Genomic DNA, 23,379 nt, shown 5'->3' on the forward strand with positions numbered 1-23,379 from the left:
CCACCCTCAGCCCTGCCTCCGTGAAGGGAGGGGAGGAAGCCTCTTCCTGAGACTTACTGGTCCCGGCCCTCGAGCCCGCTTATGGCTCGGGAGCTGCGTGCGATCCCGAGGACATACGCAGGCGCAGCCAATATAACCGCCACGAGAATGCCGCCGTAAGTCTCGCCCGACGCGGGATCCCAGTCCTGCACAGTCATTGGCCCGGAGCTACCGCCTCTTGCCGCAGAGCCTCCTGGGTAATATTGCTTCCGCAGCACCGCCTGGCACCTCGAAAGGCGCCCTTCCAGGAATCCCTGCGAAGGGTCAGAGGTGTCCGCGTGAGAGCCTCTGGGAAACGATGTCATCGGGCTCTAGAGGCGGAGCGAGGCTTCTTCGCTTCTTAAACGGCCACCACCCCATTTACGGGTCGTGTCTTCTGCAGCTAAGGAAAATGCTTAGACGTGTTATTTCATACGTGCCCAAAGGCTAAAATCCCCAAGGGACACACCAGACCATGCCATCATGCAGATAGAAAGTGAGTCCATTCAAAGATTCGACCTAATATTATCTTGCTGCTCTTCAATTTCAGGGACACTGAAGCTTGAGAGTCATTCTGTGAGCTCCAATACTGGTGAGGGACGAGAGGGAAAAGACTCCATAGAGGAGAAAAAGGCAGAGATATTAGGCAGCTTTGAATCACGTGGGCAATGTGCTGTCTGCTTTTCCGTCAGAAAACACCTCTGCCTCTATACTCACTGATTGTATTTGTATCCAACCCAGCTGTTATATCAAGATAGTATTTCTTACACCGTTTTCCAAGGCATGTTCATTTCTTTTAGTAGTGTGACACCTGAGATCTATTTGAAAAGGAGAGATATCACCAAATTTCATTTCCTGCTACGACATTTCCTGCAGTGGTGGAATTGTGTAGAAAATGGCCACCTAAACTCTGAGATAAACATTCTGGTTTTCTTGATTTCGATCTGTTTGCTCTAATGGCAATCACATCTGCCAAAGGATTTGAAAGTATCTCTGAAAAACATTTGTGAAAGGCAGGTGACTCCCCACCAGTTTCAATCTACTAGCAAGATTATGCACAATTACTTCATTCTATACATTAAACTTTATCCAATAAAAATTCACTAAGAAGATGCCATGTGTTTTCATTATATAGTATCTTTATTACTGAGGATCTGCACATGATTGTGGTTACACAGCTCCAAGCCCTCAGATCAGAACATGGCTTCACCTCCTAATCAGCCTCACACTACAGTAATCAAGATGACTCAAGGTTTTTGTCCAAGCCGGAAGGATGGATTTGTCATTAACTGAGATGGAAAGGGTAGTGGTGGTGTACATGGAGGAGGTTAGGAGGAAACATTAGAGTCTCACTTTTGAACATATTTTGTTTTAGAGTCAATCAAACAGCCAAGTGAAACAGACGTTAGGCATTTCAATGTAGGACTCTGATTTATTTATTTATTTATTTATTGTAAAACAAGTGAGAAGTTTTATTCTTTGATGGACTTTTTTTTTAAAATGTGTTGCTATTTTTAAATTTTATTTATTTATTTATTTAAGGCTATGTTGGGTCTTCGTTTCTGTGCGAGGGCTTTCTCTAGTTGTGGCAACTGGGGGCCACTCTTCATCGTGGTGCGCGGGCCTCTCACTATCACGGCCTCTCTTGTTGTGGAGCACAAGCACCAGACACGCAGGCTCAGTAATTGTGGCTCACGGGTCTAGTTGCTCCGTGGCATGTGGGATCTTCCCAGACCAGGGCTTGAACCCATGTCCCTTGCATTGGCAGGCAGATTCTCAACCACTGCACCACTAGGGAAGCCCTTTGATGGACTTTTGTATTTTTTATTTTATTTTATTTTAAAAATAAATTTATTTATTTATTTTTGGCTGCATTGGGTCTTTACTGCTGTGCATGGGCCTTCTCTGGTTGTGGCGAGCAGGGGCTACTTTTCATTGCAGTGCATGGGCTTCTCACTGCAGTGGCTTCTCTTGTTGTGGAGCACAGGCTCCATGTGCACAGGCTTCAGTAGTTGTGGCACATGGGCTCAGTAGTTGTGGCTTGCAGGCTCTAGAGCACAGGCTCAGTAGTTGTGGCGCATGGGCTTTAGTTGCTCCACGGCATGTGGGATCTTCCCGGACCAGGGATCAAACCCTTGTCCCCTGCACTGGCAGGTGGATTCTTAACCACTGAGCTACCAGGGAAGCCCTTTGATGGACTTTTTTAGAATGATCATAGCTATGCAATCTAGACTCTGCAACAGAAGAAGAAATTCATGTTCAGAAATAACACAAAATGAGACTTCCCTAGTGGCGTAGTGGTTAGCTTAGCTCTTTTCCTTGCCTTGTACTCTATCATTAAACTTCTCCTGATAATTTCCCCTAAATAAATCATATGTCATTGAACCCTATGTCAGGTTCTGCTTTTGCAAAACCCAACCTTAGGCAGAACACATTTGGTCAAAACCTAAAATATTCATCATGTTAAGTATGTCAGTGATATTAAGTTTCTTTTCCATGAGAATATGAGCAAAGGCCAGGTAACCTGCCTTAAATGTGTAACTGCAGAATCAGACTAAAACTGGCCCTATCCTGTTTGTAACAAGATACTCAGTTGTTTCGCAAAGACAACAGAATAAAACCACAAGTTACGTGGCCAAACCATGCACTAAGATTTCAACCACAAACAACACCCAGATCCATAGTTTCTCCCCCTGTCCCTGCATGTAATTCTCTTCTTTTAGAGTGACTTTGTCTGGTTTTGGTATCAGGGCAATTGTGGCCTTGTAGAATAAATTTGGGAGTGTTCCATCCTCTTCAATTTTTTGGAATAGTTTGAAAAGGACTTGTATTAGCTCTTCTTTATATGTTTGGTAGAATTCCCCTGTGAAGCTGTCCAGTCCTGAAGTTTTGTTTCCTGGGATTTTTTTAAATTCCAAAAAACCAGAATATACATACTTTTCAAGTGCGCATGGAACGTTCAAGTTCGCATGGAACATTCTCTAGGATAGACCACATACTAGGACACAAATCAAGCCTCAACAAATTTAAGAAGATAGAAATTATTTAAAGTGTCTTTTTTTTTTACCATAATGGTATAAAGTTAGAAATCAACCACAGAAAGAAAAATGAGAAAAAAAATGATTACACAGAGACTAAACAACAATGCTACTAAAAAAGCAATGGGTCAACGATGAAATCAAACAGGAAATCAGAAAATACCTTGAGACGAATGACAATGAAAACACAGCCTTACAAAATCTGAGATGTAGCAAAAGCAATCCTAAGAGGGAAGTTGATAGCGATACAGGCTTTCCTCAACAAGCAAACAAACAAAATCTCAAAAAAAAACCCAACCTAACTACCACCTAAAAGAATTAGAAAAAGTAGAACAAGCAAAACCCAAAGTCAGCAGAAGGAACGAAATTATAAAAGTAAGAGAGCAAATAAATAGAGATTAAACAAACAAAAAACAAGAGAAAAGATCCATAAGACCATGAGATGGTTTTTTGAAAGGAGAAACAAAATTGAAAACCTCTAGTCAGACTCACCAAGAAGAAAAGAGGAACGACCCAAATAAACAAAAGAAGAAATCAAAGAGGAGAAATAACCACTGATACCACAGAAAAACAAAAAAAAAAAAAAGAAAATACTATGATATGCCAACAAATTGGAAAACTTAGAAGAAATGGACAAGTTTCTAGAAACACAGAGCCTGCCAAAATTGACAAGAAGAAAGATAATTTGAACAGACCAATCACTAGAAGTGAAATACAATCTGTAGTTAAAAAAAAAAAAATTCCCTGCAAACAGAAGTACAGGACCAGAAGGCTTCACTGTGGAATTCTACCAAACATACACAGAAGAACCTATACTGATTGTTCTCAAACTCATCTGAAAGAGTGAAGAGGGAACCCTCCCAAAGTTACCAACACCCTGATACCAAAATCAGACAGACAATACCAAAAAAGAAAATCCCCCAAGGTAAAACCCATAATAGTCTGGAGTGAAAGAGACTTGCAATCTATGGCTCTACCATGGTCCCACCATTTCCAAGCAATATGAGCTGTGTGTCACCCCATCTACCTGGGCCCCATGTTCTCATCTACAAAATGCTCATTCATTTGCCCTGCCTACCTGGGAAGGTTTTTTTTTTAAATTATTTATTTATTTATTTATTTAATTTTGGATGTGTTTGGCCTTTGTTGCTGCACGTGGGCTTTCTCTAGTTGTGGTGAGCAGGAGCAACTCTTTGTTGCGGTGCGCAGGCTTCTCATTGCAGTGGCTTCTCATTGCAGAGCACAGGCTCTAGGCACACGGACTTCAGTAGTTGTGGTGTGTGGGCTTCAGTAGTTGTGGCTCACAGACTCTACAGTGCAGGCTCAGGAGTTGTGGCACACAGGCTTAGTTGCTCCGTGGCACGTGGGATCTTCATGGACCAGGGATCAAACCCCCTGGGAAGGTTTTTTTTTTTTAATTTTATAGCTACTTTATTTATTTATTTATTTATTTTTGGCTGTGTTGGGTCTTCGGTTCGTGCGAGGGCTTTCTCTAGTTGCGGCAAGTGGGGGCCACTCTTCATCGCGGTGCGGGGACCGCTCTTCATCGCGGTGCGCGGGCCTTTCACTATTGCGGCCCCTCCCGTTGCGGGGCACAGGCTCCAGACGCGCAGGCTCAGTAGTTGTGGCTCACGGGCCCAGCTGCTCCGTGGCATGTGGGATCTTCCCAGACCAGGGCTCGAACCCGTGTCCCCTGCATTAGCAGGCAGATTCTCAACCACTGCGCCACCAGGGAAGCCCCTGGGAAGGTTTTTAAGTGTAGTGATGTAAAAGCATTTTGTAAACTTCTAAGCATTCTACCAATTTAAATGACTTTGAAAAAGAAGAAAAAAGAAAGAAAAGAAAATCACAGGCCAATATATTTGATGAATATAGATACAAAAATTCTCAACAAAATGTTAGCAACCAAATCCAACAACACATAAATAAGATCATACACCATGATCTAGTTGGATTCATCCCAGAGTCACAAGGATGGTTCAACATATACAAATCAACCAATGTGATACATCACATCAAAAAAAGAAAAGACAAAAACCACAGATCATCTCAATAGATACAAAAAAAGCATTTGATAAAATTCAATGTCCATTCATGATAAAAAAAACTCTCACCAAACTGGGTATAGAGGGAACATATCTCAACATAATAAAAACCACTTATGACAAACCCACAGCCAGTATAATACTCAATGGTGAAAAGCTGAAAGCCTTCCCACTAAATTCTGGAAAAAGACAAGGATGCCCACACTCACCACTTCTATTCAACATAATATTGGAAGTCCTAGCTACAGCAATCAGACAAGAAAAAGGTAAAGAGGTAAAATGGTCATTATATGCAGATGACATGATACTCTATATAGAAAACCCTAAAGATTCCACACAAAAACTATGAGGACTAATTAATTAATTCAGCAAGGTAGCAGGATACAAGAGTAATATACAGAAACCTGTTGCATTTCTTTACAATAACAATGAAGTATCAGAAAGTAAAAAAACAAAATCCTATTTAAAATCACATCAAAAATAAAATAAAATAAAATACCTAGGAATAAACCTGACCAAGGAAGTGAAAGATACTGATACTATAAAACATTAATAAAGGAAACTGAAGATGATTCAAAGGAATGGAAAGATATCCCATGCTCTTGGATTGGAAGAATTAATAGTGTTAAAATTGCCATACTAGCCAAAGCAGTCTACAGATTTAATGTGATCCCTATCAAATTACCCATGACATTTTTCACATAATTAGAACAAATAATCCTAAAATTTATATGGACCCACAAAAGACCCAGAATTGCAAAAGCAATCCTGAGTAAAAAGAACAAAGCTGGAGGCATAACCCACTGGACTTCAGACAATACTATAAAGCTATAGTAATCAACACAGTGTGGTATTGACACAAAAACAGACACATAGATCAATGTAACAGAATAGAGAGCCCAAAATAAACCCACACACCCACAGTCAATTAATCTTCAACAAAGGAGGTAAGAATATATAATGGGAAGCAGACAAGCTCTTCAGCAAAGGATGTTGGGAAAGGTGGACAGCTGCATGTAAATCAATGAAGTTAGAACACACCCTTACACCATACACAAAAATAAACTCAAAATGGCTTAAAGGCTGGGACTTCCTGGCGGTCCAGTGGTTAAGACTTTGTGCCTCCACTACAGGAGGCACGGGTTTGATCCCTGGTCGGGGAATTAAGATCCTGCATGCTTTGAGGTGCAGAAAAAAAAAAAAAAAAAGGCTTAAAGGCTTAAGCATATGATACCATAAAACTCCTATAACAGAACATAGGCAAAACATTCTCTGACATAAATCATATTAATGTTTTCTTAGGTCATTCTCCCAAGGCAAAAGAAATAAAAGCAAAAATAAACAAATGGGACCTAATCAAACTTATAAGCATTTGCACAGCAAAGGAAACCATAAACAAAAAGAAAAGACAATCTACAACTGGGAGAAAATATTTGCAAATGATGCAACTGACAAGGGGTTAATTTCCAAAATATACAAACAGCTCAAAAAACTCAATATAAAAAAACAAACAAATAAACAACACAATAAAAAATGTGCAGAAGACCAAAATAGACATTTCTCCAAGAAGACATAAAGATGGCAAACAGGCACATGAAAAGATGCTCAACACTGCTAATTATTAGAGAAATGCAAATCAAAACTATAATAAGGTATCACCTCACACCAGTCAAAATGGCTATCATTAAAAAGTCTACATAATAAACGCTAGGGAGGGTGTAGAGAAAAGGGAACCCTCCTTCACTGTTCGTGGGAATGTCAACTGGTGCAGCCACTATGGAAAACTGTATGGAGGTTCCTTAAAAAAACTAAAAACAAAGCTACCATATGATCCAACAATCCCGCTCCTGGGCATATATCAAGAAAAGATGAAAACTCTAATTCAAAAGGATACATGCACCTGAATGTTCATAGCAGCACTATTCATAATAGCCAAGACATGGAAGCAACCCAAGTGTCCATCAACAGATGAATGGATAAACAAGTTGTGGTATATATACACAATGGAATATTACTCAGCCATAAAACAAGAATGAAATATTGCCATTTGCAGCAACATGGATGGACCTAGAGATTATCATACTGAGTGAAGTAAGTCAGACAGAGAAAGAAAAATATTATAGGATATCACTTATATGTGGAATCTAAAGAAAAATATAAATAAATTTATTTACAAAACAGGAACAGACTCACAGAAATAGAAAACAAACTTATGGTTACCAAAGGGGATGGGGGGAGAGGGGGAAATCAGGAGTATGGGATTAACAGATACACACTAATACAGATAAACAACAAAGATTTATTGTATAGCACAGGGAACTATATTCAGTATCTTGTAATAAGCTAAAATAGAAAAGAATCTGAAAAAAAATATATATGTAACTGAATCACTTTGCTGTATACCTGAAACTAACACAATATTGTAAATCAACTATATTTCAATTAAAAAAAAAAAAAAAAGAGCTTCCCTGGTGGTACAGTGGTTAAGAATCTGCCTGCCAATGCAGGGAACACAAGATCGAGCCCTAGTCCGGGAAGATCCCACATGCCGCAGAGCAACTAAGCCCGTGAGCCACAACTGCTGAAGCCCGCGCACTTAGAGCTCACGCTCCACAACAAGATAAGCCACTGTAATGAGAAGCCTGCACACCGCAGTGAAGAATAGCCCCACTCGCCGCAACTAGAGAAAGTCTGCGCGCAGCAACAAAGACCCAACGCAGCCAAAAATAAATCAATTTTAAAAAAGAAAAAAATCTCTCCAGATTTTGGTAACTTGAAACTTTCGAGTTTTGCTAAGTTAAGTTAAATGATGCAAGTTTATTGACTATCTAGATCATTCCCAAATAAGACACTGGGAAATTAATTACTGAACATAGGCTTCCTTCTACAGGGAAATTAAAGATATTTAGGACTATTAATAAATATGTTTGGCCAGGGACTTTCCTGGTGGCGCAATGGTTAAGAATCCGCCTGCCAATGCAGGGGACACAGGTTCGATCCCTGGTCTGGGAAGATCCCACATGCCGCGGAGCAACTAAGCCCGCGTGCCACAACTACTGAGCCCACGTGCTTCAACTACTGAAGCTCACACGCCTAGAGCCTGTGCTCCACAACGAGAAGCCACCGCAATGAGAAGCCCGCGTACCCCAGCGAAAAGTAGCCCCTACTTGCCACAAGTAGAGAAAGCCCACGCACAGCAATGAAGACTCAACGCAGCCAAAAATAAACTTAAAAAATATATATGTTTGGTGCCACAGGAGGCATTTTCTATAAGAAAGCACTTTTTTGGGGCTTCCCTGGTGGCGCAGTGGTTGAGAATCTGCCTGCTAATGCAGGAGACACGGGTTCGAGCCCTGGTCTGGGAGGATCCCACATGCCGCGGAGCGGCTGGGCCCGTGAGCCACGGCTGCTGAGCCTGCGCTTCTGGAGCCTGTGCCCCGCGACGGGAGGGGCCGCGATAGTGAAAGGCCCGCGCACCGCGATGAAGAGCGGTCCCCGCACCGCGATGAAGAGTGGCCCCCACTTGCCGCAACTGGAGAAAGCCCTCGCACGAACCAAAGACCCAGCACAGCCAAAAAAATAAATAAATAAATAAATAAATAAATAAATAAATAAAAAAAAAAAAAAAAGAAAGCACTTTTTTAAAGAAATTATAAATAGTATTTATAAGTTTGCCAACTTACAGAATGCTAATGTAAAAGATAGTTCAAAATTGCTTGCTTCTTAGTTGTCACTAGAAATTAAGGTTTTAAAGATGAATAATTCTAATTAACATATGTAATGAAAAACACTAAAAATTAGTCAGGAAAACATCTTTGTATGCAAGAAAAAAGAAGGTACACGGAAAGGAAATACACTTAGTTAAGAGAAAGTAATTTTGACCTAAAGAGAGGTTAAAAAGAGAGAGATAAAGAGAAGGCATAGGACAAAATCTGAAGGTAAAAAAGGAACTTATAGAAGGTCTGTGGAAAAGAAACCCTGGGGGAACGGGGGAGGGCTTTGTGTGTGGTCAGGAGTAAGAATAGAATAAATTTAATTGAGTAAATGAATTTTAAGAGTAAGATGGTGCTAAAACCTAAATTTGGTCTCGTCTCTGTTGAGGACAGTGTTTTCTTAGAATACTGTTCAGCTATCGGGACTTCCCTTGCAGTTCAGTGGTTAAGACTCTGCCTTCCAAAGTAGAGGGTGCAGGTTCAATCCCTGGTTGGGGAGCTTAGATCCTACATGCCTCATGGCCAAAAAACCAAAACATAAAAAAAAAGAAGCAGTATAGTAACAAATTCAATAAAGACAAATATATACATATATTGATCAGCTATTGATAGCAGATTGTAAAGCTTCTTTATCTTTTAAGTAATCTATTATAACTTCCTGTATTTGCCTTTGAAATCTTTTATTTATTGTCACTTTGGTAAAGTGAATAATTAAACACGTTTGACAGTGACTTATGATACTTCTTAGTCAAGTGTTTTAAAACCTTTTTGATATTTTTGACAAAATTCCCAAGGATCAAATTCTAATTCAGTTTCTTCTGACCTCTAGTGGGCCTCTGAAGAATCTCAGAGCCAGAGATATTAAGCTAATTAGGATTATTTGCTATGTTAAATTACATGGGAAGCATTGCCAAATGAGTGGTGATAAACCCTCCCAGGTTATAATGTATGGGTAAATGCCTTTGATATAAATATTCTAGATATTATATGAAATTTCTAAAATTTGACTATGTTCTATTAGTCATAATTCTTAAAGTAAAAAAAAATTCCACAAGTATAATGAAAATAGGTTACAGAATTAGAAAATGAAGCAGAATAAGAAAATGGACAAGGGAAATAACTAGGAATATTGAGAGGAACCACAAGGTGAAGTTAAATAACAAAAACAAATGTCAACAGAGTTCAGCATGGGAATTTGGAAGTTTGCATAAACCTGAGAGTCTGACAACCATGACATTGTTGAGGTCATGGGTCAATCCACTCATAATGACCTCCAGTGAGTTACAGGTAGTAATGATTGATAACTTCCCCTTATCATAGAGGTTCTGTGGAGACACAGGTAGGGTCTAATTTAAGTGCCGTGTTCTCACTGAGTGTAGGTTGATTCAATTCTTCTAAGAGGGTGTCTGGTCCAATTTTTTTTCTCTCTAAAAATATTATAAATGGGGGACTTCCCTGGTGGTCCAGTGGTTAAGACTTCGCTTTCCAATGCAGTGGGCGCAGGTTCGATCCCTGGTCAGGGAGCATAGATCCACATGCCTTGTGCCAAAAAAACCAAAACATAAAAACAGAAGCAATATTGTAACAAATTCAATAAAGACTTTAAAAATGGTCCACATCAAACCAAGAAAATCTTTTAAAAAAATTATGTCATTGAAATGAAATCACAATAAGGCAAAGAGGATAGATATAGAGGTAGACAATAGACAGATAGATGACAGAAGAATGGATCCATTTTTATAGGTGAGGAATGGAAGCGGAGGCCCTAGGAGGGTAGAGTGTTGATTACTATGATAAAGAGAACATCCAGGTACTTGAGATGCAATGAACAGCCTTCCACCAAGGATAAAAATTTAGAGACACATCATTAAAGTCTCCATGACACAACGTGCCCCTCATCAGCAGATACCACACAGACACTAGAGGTCTACTCAGAGTAGGAACTCATCTTCTTCATCTTATTACTCACAACCTACCTTATCTTGAAGCCTCTACAGTGAACCCTGTTTATGGTCAGTGTGTTTAGTGAGAAGCCAGTGAGACAAGTTTCAAAACAATGCAACTGAGGAGAGAGGGGAAGTGTCAGGCTCTCCTGATGTACGTTGATGAGGGGCAACATGCCTCTGGTTTCCTCAGCAAATTCCTTTCCTGATTTTATGGCTTTGTTCTTATCTGTCTGTCTATATCTATGTATCTATATATATAACCTACCTAAGGCGGTTCCTTTTTTTATTGTCCTGACATCAGGAAGTGAAATTTATTTTAAGAATATTCTCGGGTTTCCTGACATAAATGTTTTCTAAGAATCAGATACCTGAAGAGATACTTACCAAATGCGTATTCGCTCCCGTAACAAGGACTGCCGTGGCAGAAACTGAGAGTCTGCAATGGGGACACGAAAGCCCGAGATAAATGTTCAGAACCCAATGATGTCATCTGCTCTTGGAAGTGATTACCACATCACTTGTAAGTGCACTGACAGTGTCTGCAGACAGAGAGGAGACAAACTCTGAAAAACATTTGGGACTGTGTAACTACCAAGAGCTATTAAAAGTGCTTAATGAGATAGATATCAGGATTTCCCTGGTGATCCAGGAAGGTTATCCTTCCACTGCAAGGAGAGCGGGTTCGATCCCTGGTCGGGGAACTAATATCCCGCATGTCGCATAGCCAAAAAAAAAAAAAAAAGATAGATATGCATCAGGAGTGGCAGAAATTGATGGCGGAAAACCGGTTTTTGAAATAAACAATCAAAATCCCAATGGAATGTGAGGAAAAAAAAAACCCTCTGAGATCTAATAAGAGAAGGAAGCCAATAAAATAACTATTGGGACTTTTTAGTTGATTTAAAGGCTTTTTGCAAAATATGATTTGTCCCATAACTCAGAGCATTGAGGGTAGTGAAACTGAATGAAAAGGCAGGGTGAGGAGAAAGGCAGGGTAAGGAGAGTTAGAAAGTATACCCACAGTTGTGCAATTGAACGTTAAATCAGCGTTGTCGTTTTGTTATGTATTTCAAGACATCAATATGTACCATAGGTGTTTCAGACATGTTTCTAGGAATATGGAATATATCAGTGCACAACATGTAAATACATATTCCCCTACTGGAACTTAGTCTGTATTTGATAGAAATATACAATAAACAGTTCATCTATGATATTAAGTTGCATAGTGTAATAGAAGGTGATGGGTTCTAAGGAAGTAAGAAGGGCAGCAAATGGGTGATGAAAAAATTAATTTATGATGGGTCCAGACACTAAACTGAGTGTCCATATTTGGACTCATAGTGAAGATGAAAACTGCGGACATATTTTAGGTGGTTTATTTCTTCCCTTCCAATTGCTACATATTCATTATTTTGCCATTTTTTTTTTCGTATTGAATGAAATTGGAACTCCAGGATGATACTGAATAAGAGAACAAAGAGCAGCTGTCCTCCTTTTATTCTAATGGGAATACTTTAATAATGGTTCAAAGGGATAATATTTCTAATAGCTCTTTGTAGATGTTATTTATAAGATTAAGAAGGATCACTACTAGGGAGTTCCGTGGTGACCTAGTGGTTAGGATTCCGGGCTTTCGCTGCCGTGGCCCAGGTCCAATCCCTGGTCAGGGAACTGAGGTCCCACAGGTCGCCCAAAAAGAAAAAAAAAAATCACTTCTATCCTTAGTTTTATATCTCTCTAAGTGTAATAGGTATGAACAATTCATAAATTGAAGATTTCTTTTTTTAAATTCCCTTTCACAATATCATAAGACGTAGAAAATACCTGGAGATGTTTAAGACCTACAAACAGAAAACTAAAAAAGACTGCTAACAGAAATTAAGCAAGATCTAAATAAAAGGAGATCTATCAAGTTTATAGATTGGGACACTCAGTATCTCTTTCTAACTTGAAGATTAAATGCAATCCCAGTCAAAATTCTAGTAGGATTTTTTTGTGATGCACAAATTGAAAAGTGGATTCTAAGCTTCATATTGAGGAATTCCCTGGCGATCCAGTGGTTAGGACTCTGCGCTTCCACTGCAGGGGGCACGGGTTCAATCCCTGGTTGGGGAAGTAAGATCATGCATGCCACAGCATGGCCAGAAAAAAACCCAATAAATAAATAAATAAATAAAGCCCTTCTCTGGAAAAGCAACTAAAATGAGACCAAGTCTGGAAGAATATTGGTAAATATTTCCATTAAAGGACCTTAATCAATAATCCATGAAGAAACATCAAAACTCAGTAATTAAGATGACAAAATTATATGAACAGAAATTTCAAAAAAGAAATATGGCTGTCTGATTCACTTTGCTGTACATCTGAAACACAACATTGTAAATTAGCTATACTCCAATAAAAATTAAAAAAAAAAAAGAAATACGGTTGGAAATTAACACATGGAAAACCACTCACATTGTGTCAATAGGGAAATGTTAGTTAAAATCACTAGATACACCTATGACATCACTGAAATTAGAAAGCCTGAACATACCAAGTGTTGGTAAAAATGTAAAGAACAGGAACTCATGTACTGGTGCTTCTTGTGAGACTATAAAAAATACTACCATTTTAGAAAAGTCTGACTGGCCACATATAAGGTATACATTCACCTACTCTACTACATAGGAATTGTGCTGCTAGATATTAACTCAAGTGAAGGAAAGCATAAGTCCAGAAGGCATTGCCCCAGTGTGAACTTTCTTGTTTTTTATGAGCTTGGAGCTACCTACAAAGAACTACATTCATAAGGCTTTTCTCTAGTGTGGATTCTCTGATGGACAACAAGACTTCTTCTGTAGACAAAGACTTCCCCACATTCACTGCACATATAAGGCCTTTCTCCAGTGTGGATTCTCTGGTGGACAACAAGACTTGTTTTGTAAGTGAAGGGCTTCCCACATTCGCTGCATTTAAAAGGCTTTACTCCAGTGTGGACTTTTTGGTGCTGAACAAGTGTATACTTGCGCATGAAGGCTTTTTCACATTCATTACACTTATAGGGTCTTTCTCCAGTATGGATTCTCTGGTGCTCAGCAAGTTTAACTTTGCCGTTGAGAGCTTTCCCACATTCGCTGCACTCATAACGCCTTCGTGCAGTGTGAACATTCTCATGTCTATTGAGGGCAAAGCTGCTTGTAAAGAATTTCCCACATTTGTTACACCCATAAGCCTTTTCTAAAGTGTGAATTCTCTTATGCACAATAAGACTTCCTTTGTAGACATAGGCTTTCCCACATTCACTGCACATGTAAGGCCTTTCTCCAGTGTGGATTCGCTGGTGATAAAGAAGCCTTTTTTTGAAGACAAAGGACTTTCCACATTTGCTACACCCATAAGGCCTTTCTCCACTGTGGATCTTCTGGTGCACAAGAAGGTTATTTTTGTAAAGGAAGCACTTTCCACATTCACTGCACTTATGAGGATTTTCTCCAGTGTGGATTTTTTGGTGCTGAACAAGTGAATCCTTGCGAAGGAAGGCTTTCCCGCATTCATTACACTCATATGGTCTTTTTCCAGTGTGGATTCTCTGGTGCTCAAAAAGTTTATATTTGTGGGCAAAGACTTTCCCACAATTACAGCACTCATAAGGCCTTTCTCCTGTGTGAATTTTCCGATGATGAATAAGACTGGAGCTGTGTCTAAAGAACTTCCCACAGTCACTGCACCCATAAGGTTTTTCTCCAGTGTGAACTCTCAGGTGCTCTGTGAATTTAAACTTTTTACTGAAGGCTTTGCCACATTCGCTGCACTCGTGATGCCCTTGCCCAGGGTGAGAGACCTCCCTGCTCTGTCTGCTTCCACATGGATGCTCTCCATCGTGGGAGGGCTGGTGCTGGGGAAAGCCCAAGCTGCCTAGGAAAGCCTTCTTAACCTCTCCGCATGTGAACATATTGTCAGCCAAGTACAAAACATCTTTCTCCGCCAGGGCACTCGTATCAGAAGTCAGAGGCTTCAGGATAGATGGCTCAAGTTTTGGATTCCTGTCTTCTGTCACATGTTCTACAGAAACACATTGTTCAGAAACGGCCTCCTCAACTTCTACTCCATGCCAACAACCTGAAAGGAAAACAAAAAAATACTGATAAAGTGCACGGAGACTTTTGTGGGACAGGAGCCCATTACAGCTTTTTGTATGACACATCAGAGAAGAAGTCCATGGTGTAGGATTCAAACAAGGGAGGCAGACAGGTGGCAGAAGGGGCTACTGTGAGTACTAGACTTCTGATGGTCACAGAAGAGGGAGAGATCTTATAACAGCAAGAACACAGGACACCAGGATATGGCACTGTAGTAGGAGTAGAGGCCTGGAACCACTCCTCGGCCAACGGTGTTCAGCAGGACTTTTAGGTGGTGACAAGTGTACTGGGTAGAATGTGTGTCCCACTCCAGGAAAAGGCATTCACACCCTTCACACCTGACTACCAAGAATTCAAGGACTATATAAGTACTTTCACCTCCCAAGATACATTAAGAAGAGACTATTAGACAACATTGCAGAGTGAGAGGAAAAGGAGAAATGTGGATGACACTGAGATAGAAAGAGCCAGGAGAAAGAACTCACAGTAGATACATAAAAGGGGCAAAGTGTCAAAATGGGGAAGAACGATAGAATGAGATACAGCCATGATGGGTTTAACTAAAACAGTCGTGGAGAAAGGACATTTCCCTGTAGGATTAGAACTCATCAATGTATCACGCCTTCCTACAGCTCCTACTCACCAGGCCCAGGATGCAATTAACCCTCCTCCTATGACTAGAGAGGGGCCTACCTCGCAGGGTTGCCTCCACCCCTCAGCTCAGGCTGGGTGACTATGAACCCTACCAGATCAAAGTCCTCAGAGGAAAATAGGGCCATTAGGAGAAAGACACTGGCCCAGAGTGAACCAAACAATGACAGACTTCAGGAAAAAAAGTATCACTAGAAGAACCTTAAGGAGTCTTGCAAACATAATCTAGGGTTGATCACAAGTGCTGACCATCTAAGTGTCTGTAATTTCTGACACAGGCAGTGCAAATAAAAGGGTTAGAACGTGTGATACGGATCTTGCACACATCTGAACAGTCAACACAACAAGCGGTGGCAAAGCTAAGTGGTATCAGTCGGGCAGGCATCAAGCCTATGAAACCAAAGCCTTCTGTGAAAGGCTTCAGCACCTATGGTATAGGGCTGAACACACACAGGGTGGGGGAACGCAGCTCAAGTGCCAGGAAATCAGGGAAGTAAGCAGTGTCCAAGGTCCAGGCTGGGAAGGACAGAGTGAGCCATGCAAAAAGAAGGGCAGAGTCCCGTATGGGGCGATGGTGTGGGAACATGGGTCCTTACCCAGGGAGGCTATAAGTGACAGGTTCTCCAGCATCACGTCACAGTAGAGGAGTCTCTGAGCATCGTTAAGGAGACCCCACTCCTCCTGGGAGAAGGACACAGCCACATCCTCAAAGATCACATGGCCCTGTCATGAGGGGGACAAGTGAGTTCACAGCAGCTTCTGCAACCAGGACCCCCAGGTCATGGTCGTCCACCCCAGTGACCCAGCTCAGAGGACACATCAGGTCCTGATACTACAGGAACCTGCTAGCTTTACGTCATTCAGTTAAAACAGAGAGGGAGACAAGCAGTCTCACAGACGCTCTGTGGTTGCCACACAGACCCCCAGCCACTCTCCTCAGAGTCGACTCTCCTGAGGTCACACAGACCACCCCACATAAGATGACACTTGTGCTCAGCCCCCTGGAGTAAAGCCTGGGGACAAGGGCCCTGAGTCCGTGCTCACACTCGCTCCTTCTCCATTGCCCAGCACTGCAGGGTCACAGCTCCCTCACGTGCCCGACCGTGACAACCACCCCACCCGAGGCCACCACCTCGGCCACAGGCCTTTAGCACCTCACCGTGTTCCCCACGTGCCACCCAGCACACGGTGCTTCCCCAGGCCTCTGTGGGACCCGCTGCTACAGGCGGTCCCAGCACTGCTTTCCGTCCCCCAACCTGGCCTTGATCCCTGTTCCCACGTCAGCACCCAGACCTTGTGCAGGGTCAGATGCCCAGAGCCCTCGTACTCCACAGTGTCCCACGTGCTGACCCCACACCACTCACCCCTTCCTCTCTCTGCTCCTCTCATTCCAAGCACAGCCGCCCAGCCCCCGAGCCCAAGACCCTGTCCCAGCTGCGGTCATCTGCCCTCAGCTGGTCTGTCGTCCAGTTTCACTCTCTTCAGGCTCCAACCGCAGTCATCACAAGACTCTGAGCCTGTGGAGGGGAAACAATGCCCCAGGCCCTACCTCCCTGTCATCTCACCTCCATTCCTGCTTTGCCTCTCAATCCATACCTTATCCACCCCTTCGAATCCTGTGCCATGACCAGGACCTCCCCCGAGGCCACTCCCACCCCCCACACACTCATGGTCATTGCACTGCCTCATCCATCTTAGTGATGACAGCCACCCCTGTCCCTGTGCCCAGGGAGGTGAGCCAGTCCACAGAGAACACCCTCCCCACCCTACAAATTTCATGGCACCCACACATGACCTGAGGACCTGGAATCTGACCTGGTCCACATGCCATCCACCTGCTCAGGGGTATCTTCATTTCTGAATCCCACCTTCCCTGAACTCCAGGTGTGTGTTTCCAGTGTGGCCCACTTGACACCTCCCACAAGACACCCCGGCAATATCTCAGACTCAGCATGGGGACATGGAACTCTGGACAGTCCTTCTGTCCATTACTCCTACTTCTGACTTCCCGTCTCAGACATGGAGTCCCCACCGTCACCTAGAGGCAAACATCCTGGGGTCATGCCAGACTACTCTCTCTCATCCTGTACAGCAGAAAATCAGCTCTACCACAAACGAGAATGAGAGACTGGCCTCCTCTCCTGCTACAGAGCCATTGCCAGGATCCAGTCACAATCGACATTTACCAGGACTGTGCCATCCACTGGGCCCCCGGCTCCACCCTCATCCCCAGTCTTCCTCCTCTTGGCAGGCAGAGCAGCCTCTTCAGACCCAGCGTCAGATCACTTCCCTCCTCTGCGGCCAACGTGGCATGGACCCGCCCCCTCAGGAGAGACCCAGCTCCTCAGGCTGCCATCCCAGGAATGACTCATGCCCTCAGTCTTTATCAGCCCACGTCATGGGTCCTGCAGTTCCCTGAACACTCCCCTCTCAGTCTCATCTCCAGGCTGTGCCCAAGGACACGTCACCACTTGACCTTCTCCACTGGACACATGGGAACACCTCTGTACAACTTCTGGCTTTGATGAATGGTCCTGTGCCTGAGATGATGCCAGGGCCCAGACCTAAGGGCCCACAATCCCAGGACAACACTGTCTCCTATATCTGTGAGTCAGGACCAGGGGTAGGGATGACGTCTGGGTAGGTACTGGGGTTTCTTCCACTTACCTGTCCAGGGACCATAAATGCTGCTGCTACCATGGGAACCTGTGAAAAGAGGAAGTATCTGAGATAAAGGTGATCATGGTGTGGACGTAAAGGCTGAACTGTTTCCTCCCTTCCTTTTCCTGGAGATGAGTGATCTCAGGCTGACCTCTGACCTCGGATCCTCAGTCTTCAGAGCTATAACTTGACAACTCTATGGTCCTGAACAAAAAGAGTCAACCTCCCTGAGACTCAGAGTCTTTATGCGTAAAACGGCAACATTTATGGTGCCTATCTCATGATGTTAGTGTAGACATCAAATGCATTAGTGCATATCTGATGCTAAGACTGAGCTATTACAGAACACAAGATTAACATTTCTGTAAATGTTTTTGAAAACTGGGTATTTCCTACATGTCTTTCAAGTCATTATATAAATGTGACTTTTAATCAATACCTTGAGATTTCTGTGATTCCCTATCTGACACCAAATGTATGATGTCTCTTCCACCACCAATGATCTGATTCTGTGATATCAACTGGGTGACCGACATTTAATCATATTCTGACACTACCTGAGGTTAGGGACAGAATTTGAAGGTTTAAGGACTCAGTCCCACAAGACTGCCCTCTTTAGAGAGGCCAGTTCCAATATCTGGTTCCCAGGTTAACGGTACTTCTGTTCTACTTGACTACAAATTCAGGATTTCCCATGAACCTTTCCTAAGTTATGATAATTTGCTAAAAGGACCCACAAAAGTTAGGAAAACAGTTTTCTTATTTTTCTGGTTTATTATAATGGATACAACTTAGGAACAGCCCAATGGAAGAGATATCTAGGTCTGAGGGGGTGGGGTGCTGGAGGGCACCAGGGTGTTTCCAGGCCCTTTCAGTACATGCCACCCTCCCAGCACTTCCACAATTTCAATGTGTTCACCAATCTGAAGGAACCTTGAAATTCATTCTTCAGCAGTTTTTATACCTAATCTCTAGTTTCCTTCTGATCCTTGGGAGGCCCCAGGGTTGGGGGGGTGGGGGAGTGTATAAACTTCTAATTGCTTGGTTTTTCTGGTGACCAGTCCCATCCTGAGTCTACCTAGGGGCCTGCCCTAAGTCATCTCATCGTAATAAACTCCTGTGTGACAAAAGGGGCTAGTTGTGAAAAAAAGTCCTAACCCCCAGGAAATTCCAAGGGGTTCAGAGGTCTATGCAAAGAGCCCAAGGCAAAAACTAAATTTTATATATATATGTATTTATTAATTATTATTATTATACACAGACATATTAAGCAGTTATTATTTGCTTACACAAGATTAACTTGTTAAATCTATACCTTTTTAACTTTGTAGTTTCCTGGGAGAGCTGAGGCACCTCTGCCCTTGACTGGGCCTGGGCTTCAATGACTGGTCAACATTACCCACTTTTTGCTGGCTCAAAAATGAGTGCACAGTTGGCTAAGTGTTCAGAGGAGTGAATCTACACAACCTCACACCTCCTTCTCCATCTCCATCCCAGGCAAGACTCCTTACTCCTTATACTTTTGCTTCCCCAGAAAGCTCTGGAACTACAGGACCCTCCCATCTTCAGGTAGCCTCAGAAAGTCTCACCTACTCTGCCTTGCCCGCCAGCCCCAGGTCTCTCTTCTTTCATCTCAGGTCCCCTTTCCCAAAAAAGTGACCAAACTTTCCCTCCTAAATTTGAGATTCTGACTTGGCTGGAGTCCAGGACTTAGTCTGTAACCACATGGATATCAGTGAGCCACAGACCTCCTCCTTCAATTCCAGACTACAGATTCCACCAGCCCCTATGTTACCTCAACTTTGGAATCTCAGAAGCAGCATGTCCTGAATCCAACTTTTAATCTCTCCCCTAAAACTGACTTCTCACATCAGTTGCTGGTCTCGTCTTCCAGATGCTCAGCCAAAAGAAAGTGTTTATTGTCCTTTACTCTGTCCTTAGGTCAGAGCCACATTCACTGCACCAGGAAATCCTGCCAATTATCTTTAAGAATTATTGAGAATCTTATTACTTATATTCCTTCGTAAAAAAATTAGTAAACAGAAACCTCAATTAGAGTTGGCACACCAGAAGGGGTCAGCCCTCACTAACCTGAAACAATAACGGAATCCAAAAGGATGAAGACTTCTTCTTTCCTGGAAAGGACTCAGCCAATGAGAAGACATGGACTCTTTAAAAACAAAAAACCATGGACTCTTTGGTGGCTACAGCCCTTCTAACTTCCTTCTTTAATCTCCATAAAAGTGATAGCTCACCATGGCTGCACACCCCAATTGCAATTCCCTAATGATGGTGGGTGGGGAAGATGGGGGGGGGAGGACAGGGGCGGAGGGGGGGGGAACCATCTTTGCAAGAGAAATAGCAAGCAGTCTATTTGTTTCAGGTTAACAACTTCCATAGGCACCACTCTGGTCCAGAAGCCACCTTACTCTCTAGAGTGGAATGCACTGGGCTCTCCCAGGTCTCCCTGCCTCCACCCTCAGAACCCAGTCTGTTCCAGTCTGTTCTCCCCTGAGCAGCCTTTGGAATACTTTAAAACTCTAACTCAGACCGTGTTCCTGATTTATTCACAACCCTCCACAGCTCCCAGAATGCTGACAGTTGGCCCAGACTGTTGACTCCTCCCTAAATTCTCTGTTCCCTGCAGAAATGACTCGAACCCCAGGTTTCCCAAATGCTCCCGGCTCTTGAGCACCTCCAAGGCTTTGCACGAGCCAAGCCCACAGCCTTTAACACGCTCCACACTGCGTCACACAGCCTGTCAGAAATGGGACCACCACACACGCACACCTAAAGTTCTGGAAGCAGGGGACTGAACCCCAGTGCCCTGAGCAGGAGACCCTCCCTGGGGGCTTGAGGATTTGGGTCAGGATCGGGGGGGTGTGGGCGGGGGGGGGGGTGCTGAAGAGTCACCTGGGCCGGGTCCTGCACCGCGTTGGTTGACATAGGACCCCGTTGGCGCGGTGGTGCCAGGAGACGCGCAGGATAATGGCGGAGACCTAGGCCGAAAATCCCGGAAGCGGGTTCCGCAACCCGCTCACTCCTGGGCAGTGTCGACGGCGCCCCTCGGGCTCTTTCCAGTTTCTCTAAGCTCGGCTCCACGGAGTGATCCTGAGCCCCGGGTCCTGCAGACGGCAGCAAAAGCAGCCAAACGACCTCCATCAGGAAAGAGCTGGAAGTCCCGCCCACTCCTAGTTCACAATCCTGGAAGAGCCCCTGTTCGGGGCCTTCACTGGTGTGGAGAACAAGGCCGGTCCGCACACAGTCGCCTGGGTAATGTAGTTCCCCTCGGTCCACCGAGTCGGGTGCGGAGGAGACCCTCCCCCAAACTCCGGGACACTAATGGGCCAAGTCCGTGCGGGAAGAACAACACATGAAAGCAGACCCATCAAACCCTGTATGTATAATCTTTTTAAAATTCTTATTTAACTCTCATTTCTCAACATAAAAGTTGGTACAAGATTAGAAAAAAAGCATTCCAGTTGTGTAAAGACTGAGAGTGGCCAGAGTCCTTATTTGTTGTTTTTGTTTTTTATGAAAACCTTGGAAGTATTTTCAAATAGGAAAAACCAAGTTAATAAGATTTTGGAATAAAAAAGGGAATTATGTGCAATAAAGTATGTTGATTATTGGCTAAAAAAAATACATGAAATTAGAAAACATAACTGTATAGTGGATACTGTCAACCTAAATTAACCTGAGAGGCAATAATCAAGCACAACGCGTTACCTTGGGATCAAAGAATTGCAATTCGGGGCACACATTTAAGTAGCAACAAAAAAGATGTCGGGCTAGGACATCGGCCCCCAACACTTTTGGCACCGGGGACCGGTTTCGTGGAAGACAATTTTTCACGGGGGTGGGGGGGGGGTTGGGGATGGGGGGGTGGGGCGCGAGGGTGGGCTAGGGAATAAAAGTAAGGAGCTTTTAAAGACAAAGAGAGGTTTGCATTACAAAGGATTTTAATTGGAGTTGAAGGCAGAAGCTAGTCTCGGCCGAACAGGACTGAGTGCTAAGGCTATCACTACAGGGAAGCAATAGTCCATTAGTGTGACAAGTTGCAGGTGTTCTGGCAGAATCCTTGGAATATTTGCAGGTTCGCCCAGATCAAATGTTCATGGTTTCACAAGATGGGGAAGTGCAGGAGGTCCACTAATTAATAGCCTCCCAGCTCCATGTTAAAAAAAATCTCTTGACAGGGGACTTCCCTTGTGGCGCAGTGGTTAAGAATCCACCTGCCAATGCAGGGGACGCGGGTTCGAGCCCTGGTCCGGGAAGATCCCACATGCCGCTGAGCAACTAAACCCGTGCGCCACAACTACTGAGCCTACGCTCTAGAGCCCGGGAGCCACAACTACTGAAGCCCACGTGCCACAACTACTGAAGCCCGCGCACCTAGAGCCCGTGCTCCACAACAAGAGAAGCCACCGCAATGAGAAGCCCGTGCACCACAACGAAGAGTAGCCTCCGCTCACCGCAACTAGAGAAAGCCCGCGCGCAGCAACGAAGACCCAATGCAGCCATAAATAAATAAATATATAATTTAAAAAAAAATTCCTTGACAGAAGTGACTCCTTTTTATTTCACATTTCACAACACTATTAATTTGGCATGCCTTGCAGGACTTCTCAAAGCAAATATAAAAATTATCACAGCATATACACAAATTATATGATAATAGCAGACTTCTTTAAAAAAACGTAAAAATTGAAATGACAAGGAAACACTTAGGAAGATATTGAGACATCTATAAATTATTAAAGATTTAATATATAAATAATAAATTCGATAAGTACTACAAATGAAAGATTTAAAACCTGAGAAGGCAAAATTCTTCTATGCCACTTCAGATTAGAATTATGAAAACAAACAGTTTTTAAAAAATAGTCTTATTTTCCATTAGGAAAATGAAAATGAAACCAATCAGACTGATGAGCCTAAGGAAGTATGACATTACCAAATGTTGGTAAAACTAAAGAAATTAGTAAATATCACAAACAGCCATTGGGTATCTATTAAAATTACTTTGCAGAAGTGTTTAGCATTATGCAGTTACTTTAAACCTCTGCCCCTTTGTGCAAAAAATACTTTCTATTGATACATGCACTACATAAACCAGTGTATCAATAAGAAAACATGTCAGATATCTCTAAGTAGCACTCCTATACCTGCCAAAAGCATGA

At 42.9% G+C, this 23,379-nt stretch overlaps 1 protein-coding gene across 1 annotated transcript; it reads right to left on the bottom strand.

Annotated features, from left to right (window-relative positions):
* Nucleotides 1-178: 178 nt before the first annotated feature.
* LOC103010076 (zinc finger protein 883-like) lies at nt 179-21,384 on the bottom strand. Its single transcript, XM_007175430.2, has 6 exons — nt 21,110-21,384; nt 18,203-18,241; nt 16,132-16,258; nt 13,538-14,864; nt 11,145-11,870; nt 179-293 (listed from the first exon to the last, which is right to left on the bottom strand). Exons 1-5 carry the CDS (start codon nt 21,356-21,358, stop codon nt 11,804-11,806), a joined length of 1,809 nt encoding a protein of 602 aa, XP_007175492.2. The 5' UTR covers nt 21,359-21,384; the 3' UTR covers nt 179-293; nt 11,145-11,803.
* Between the last annotated feature and the right edge of the window lie 1,995 nt (nt 21,385-23,379).

Source organism: Balaenoptera acutorostrata, chromosome 19, assembly GCF_949987535.1.
Source record: "Balaenoptera acutorostrata chromosome 19, mBalAcu1.1, whole genome shotgun sequence".
NCBI lineage: Eukaryota > Metazoa > Chordata > Mammalia > Artiodactyla > Balaenopteridae > Balaenoptera > Balaenoptera acutorostrata.

What these genes read in the sequence shown, in the direction of transcription:
- LOC103010076 (XM_007175430.2), bottom strand. Translation starts at nt 21,358, where the DNA reads ATGGAGGTCGTTTGGCTGCTTTTGCTGCCGTCTGCAGGACCCGGGGCT. An exon ending in CGGTGCAGGACCCGGCCCAG is followed by an intron (nt 18,242 to 21,109) that starts GTGACTCTTCAG and finishes CTCTTTTCACAG; the next exon opens with GTTCCCATGGTAGCAGCAGC. An exon ending in GTCACTTATAGCCTCCCTGG is followed by an intron (nt 14,865 to 16,131) that starts GTAAGGACCCAT and finishes TTTTCCTTTCAG; the next exon opens with GTTGTTGGCATGGAGTAGAA.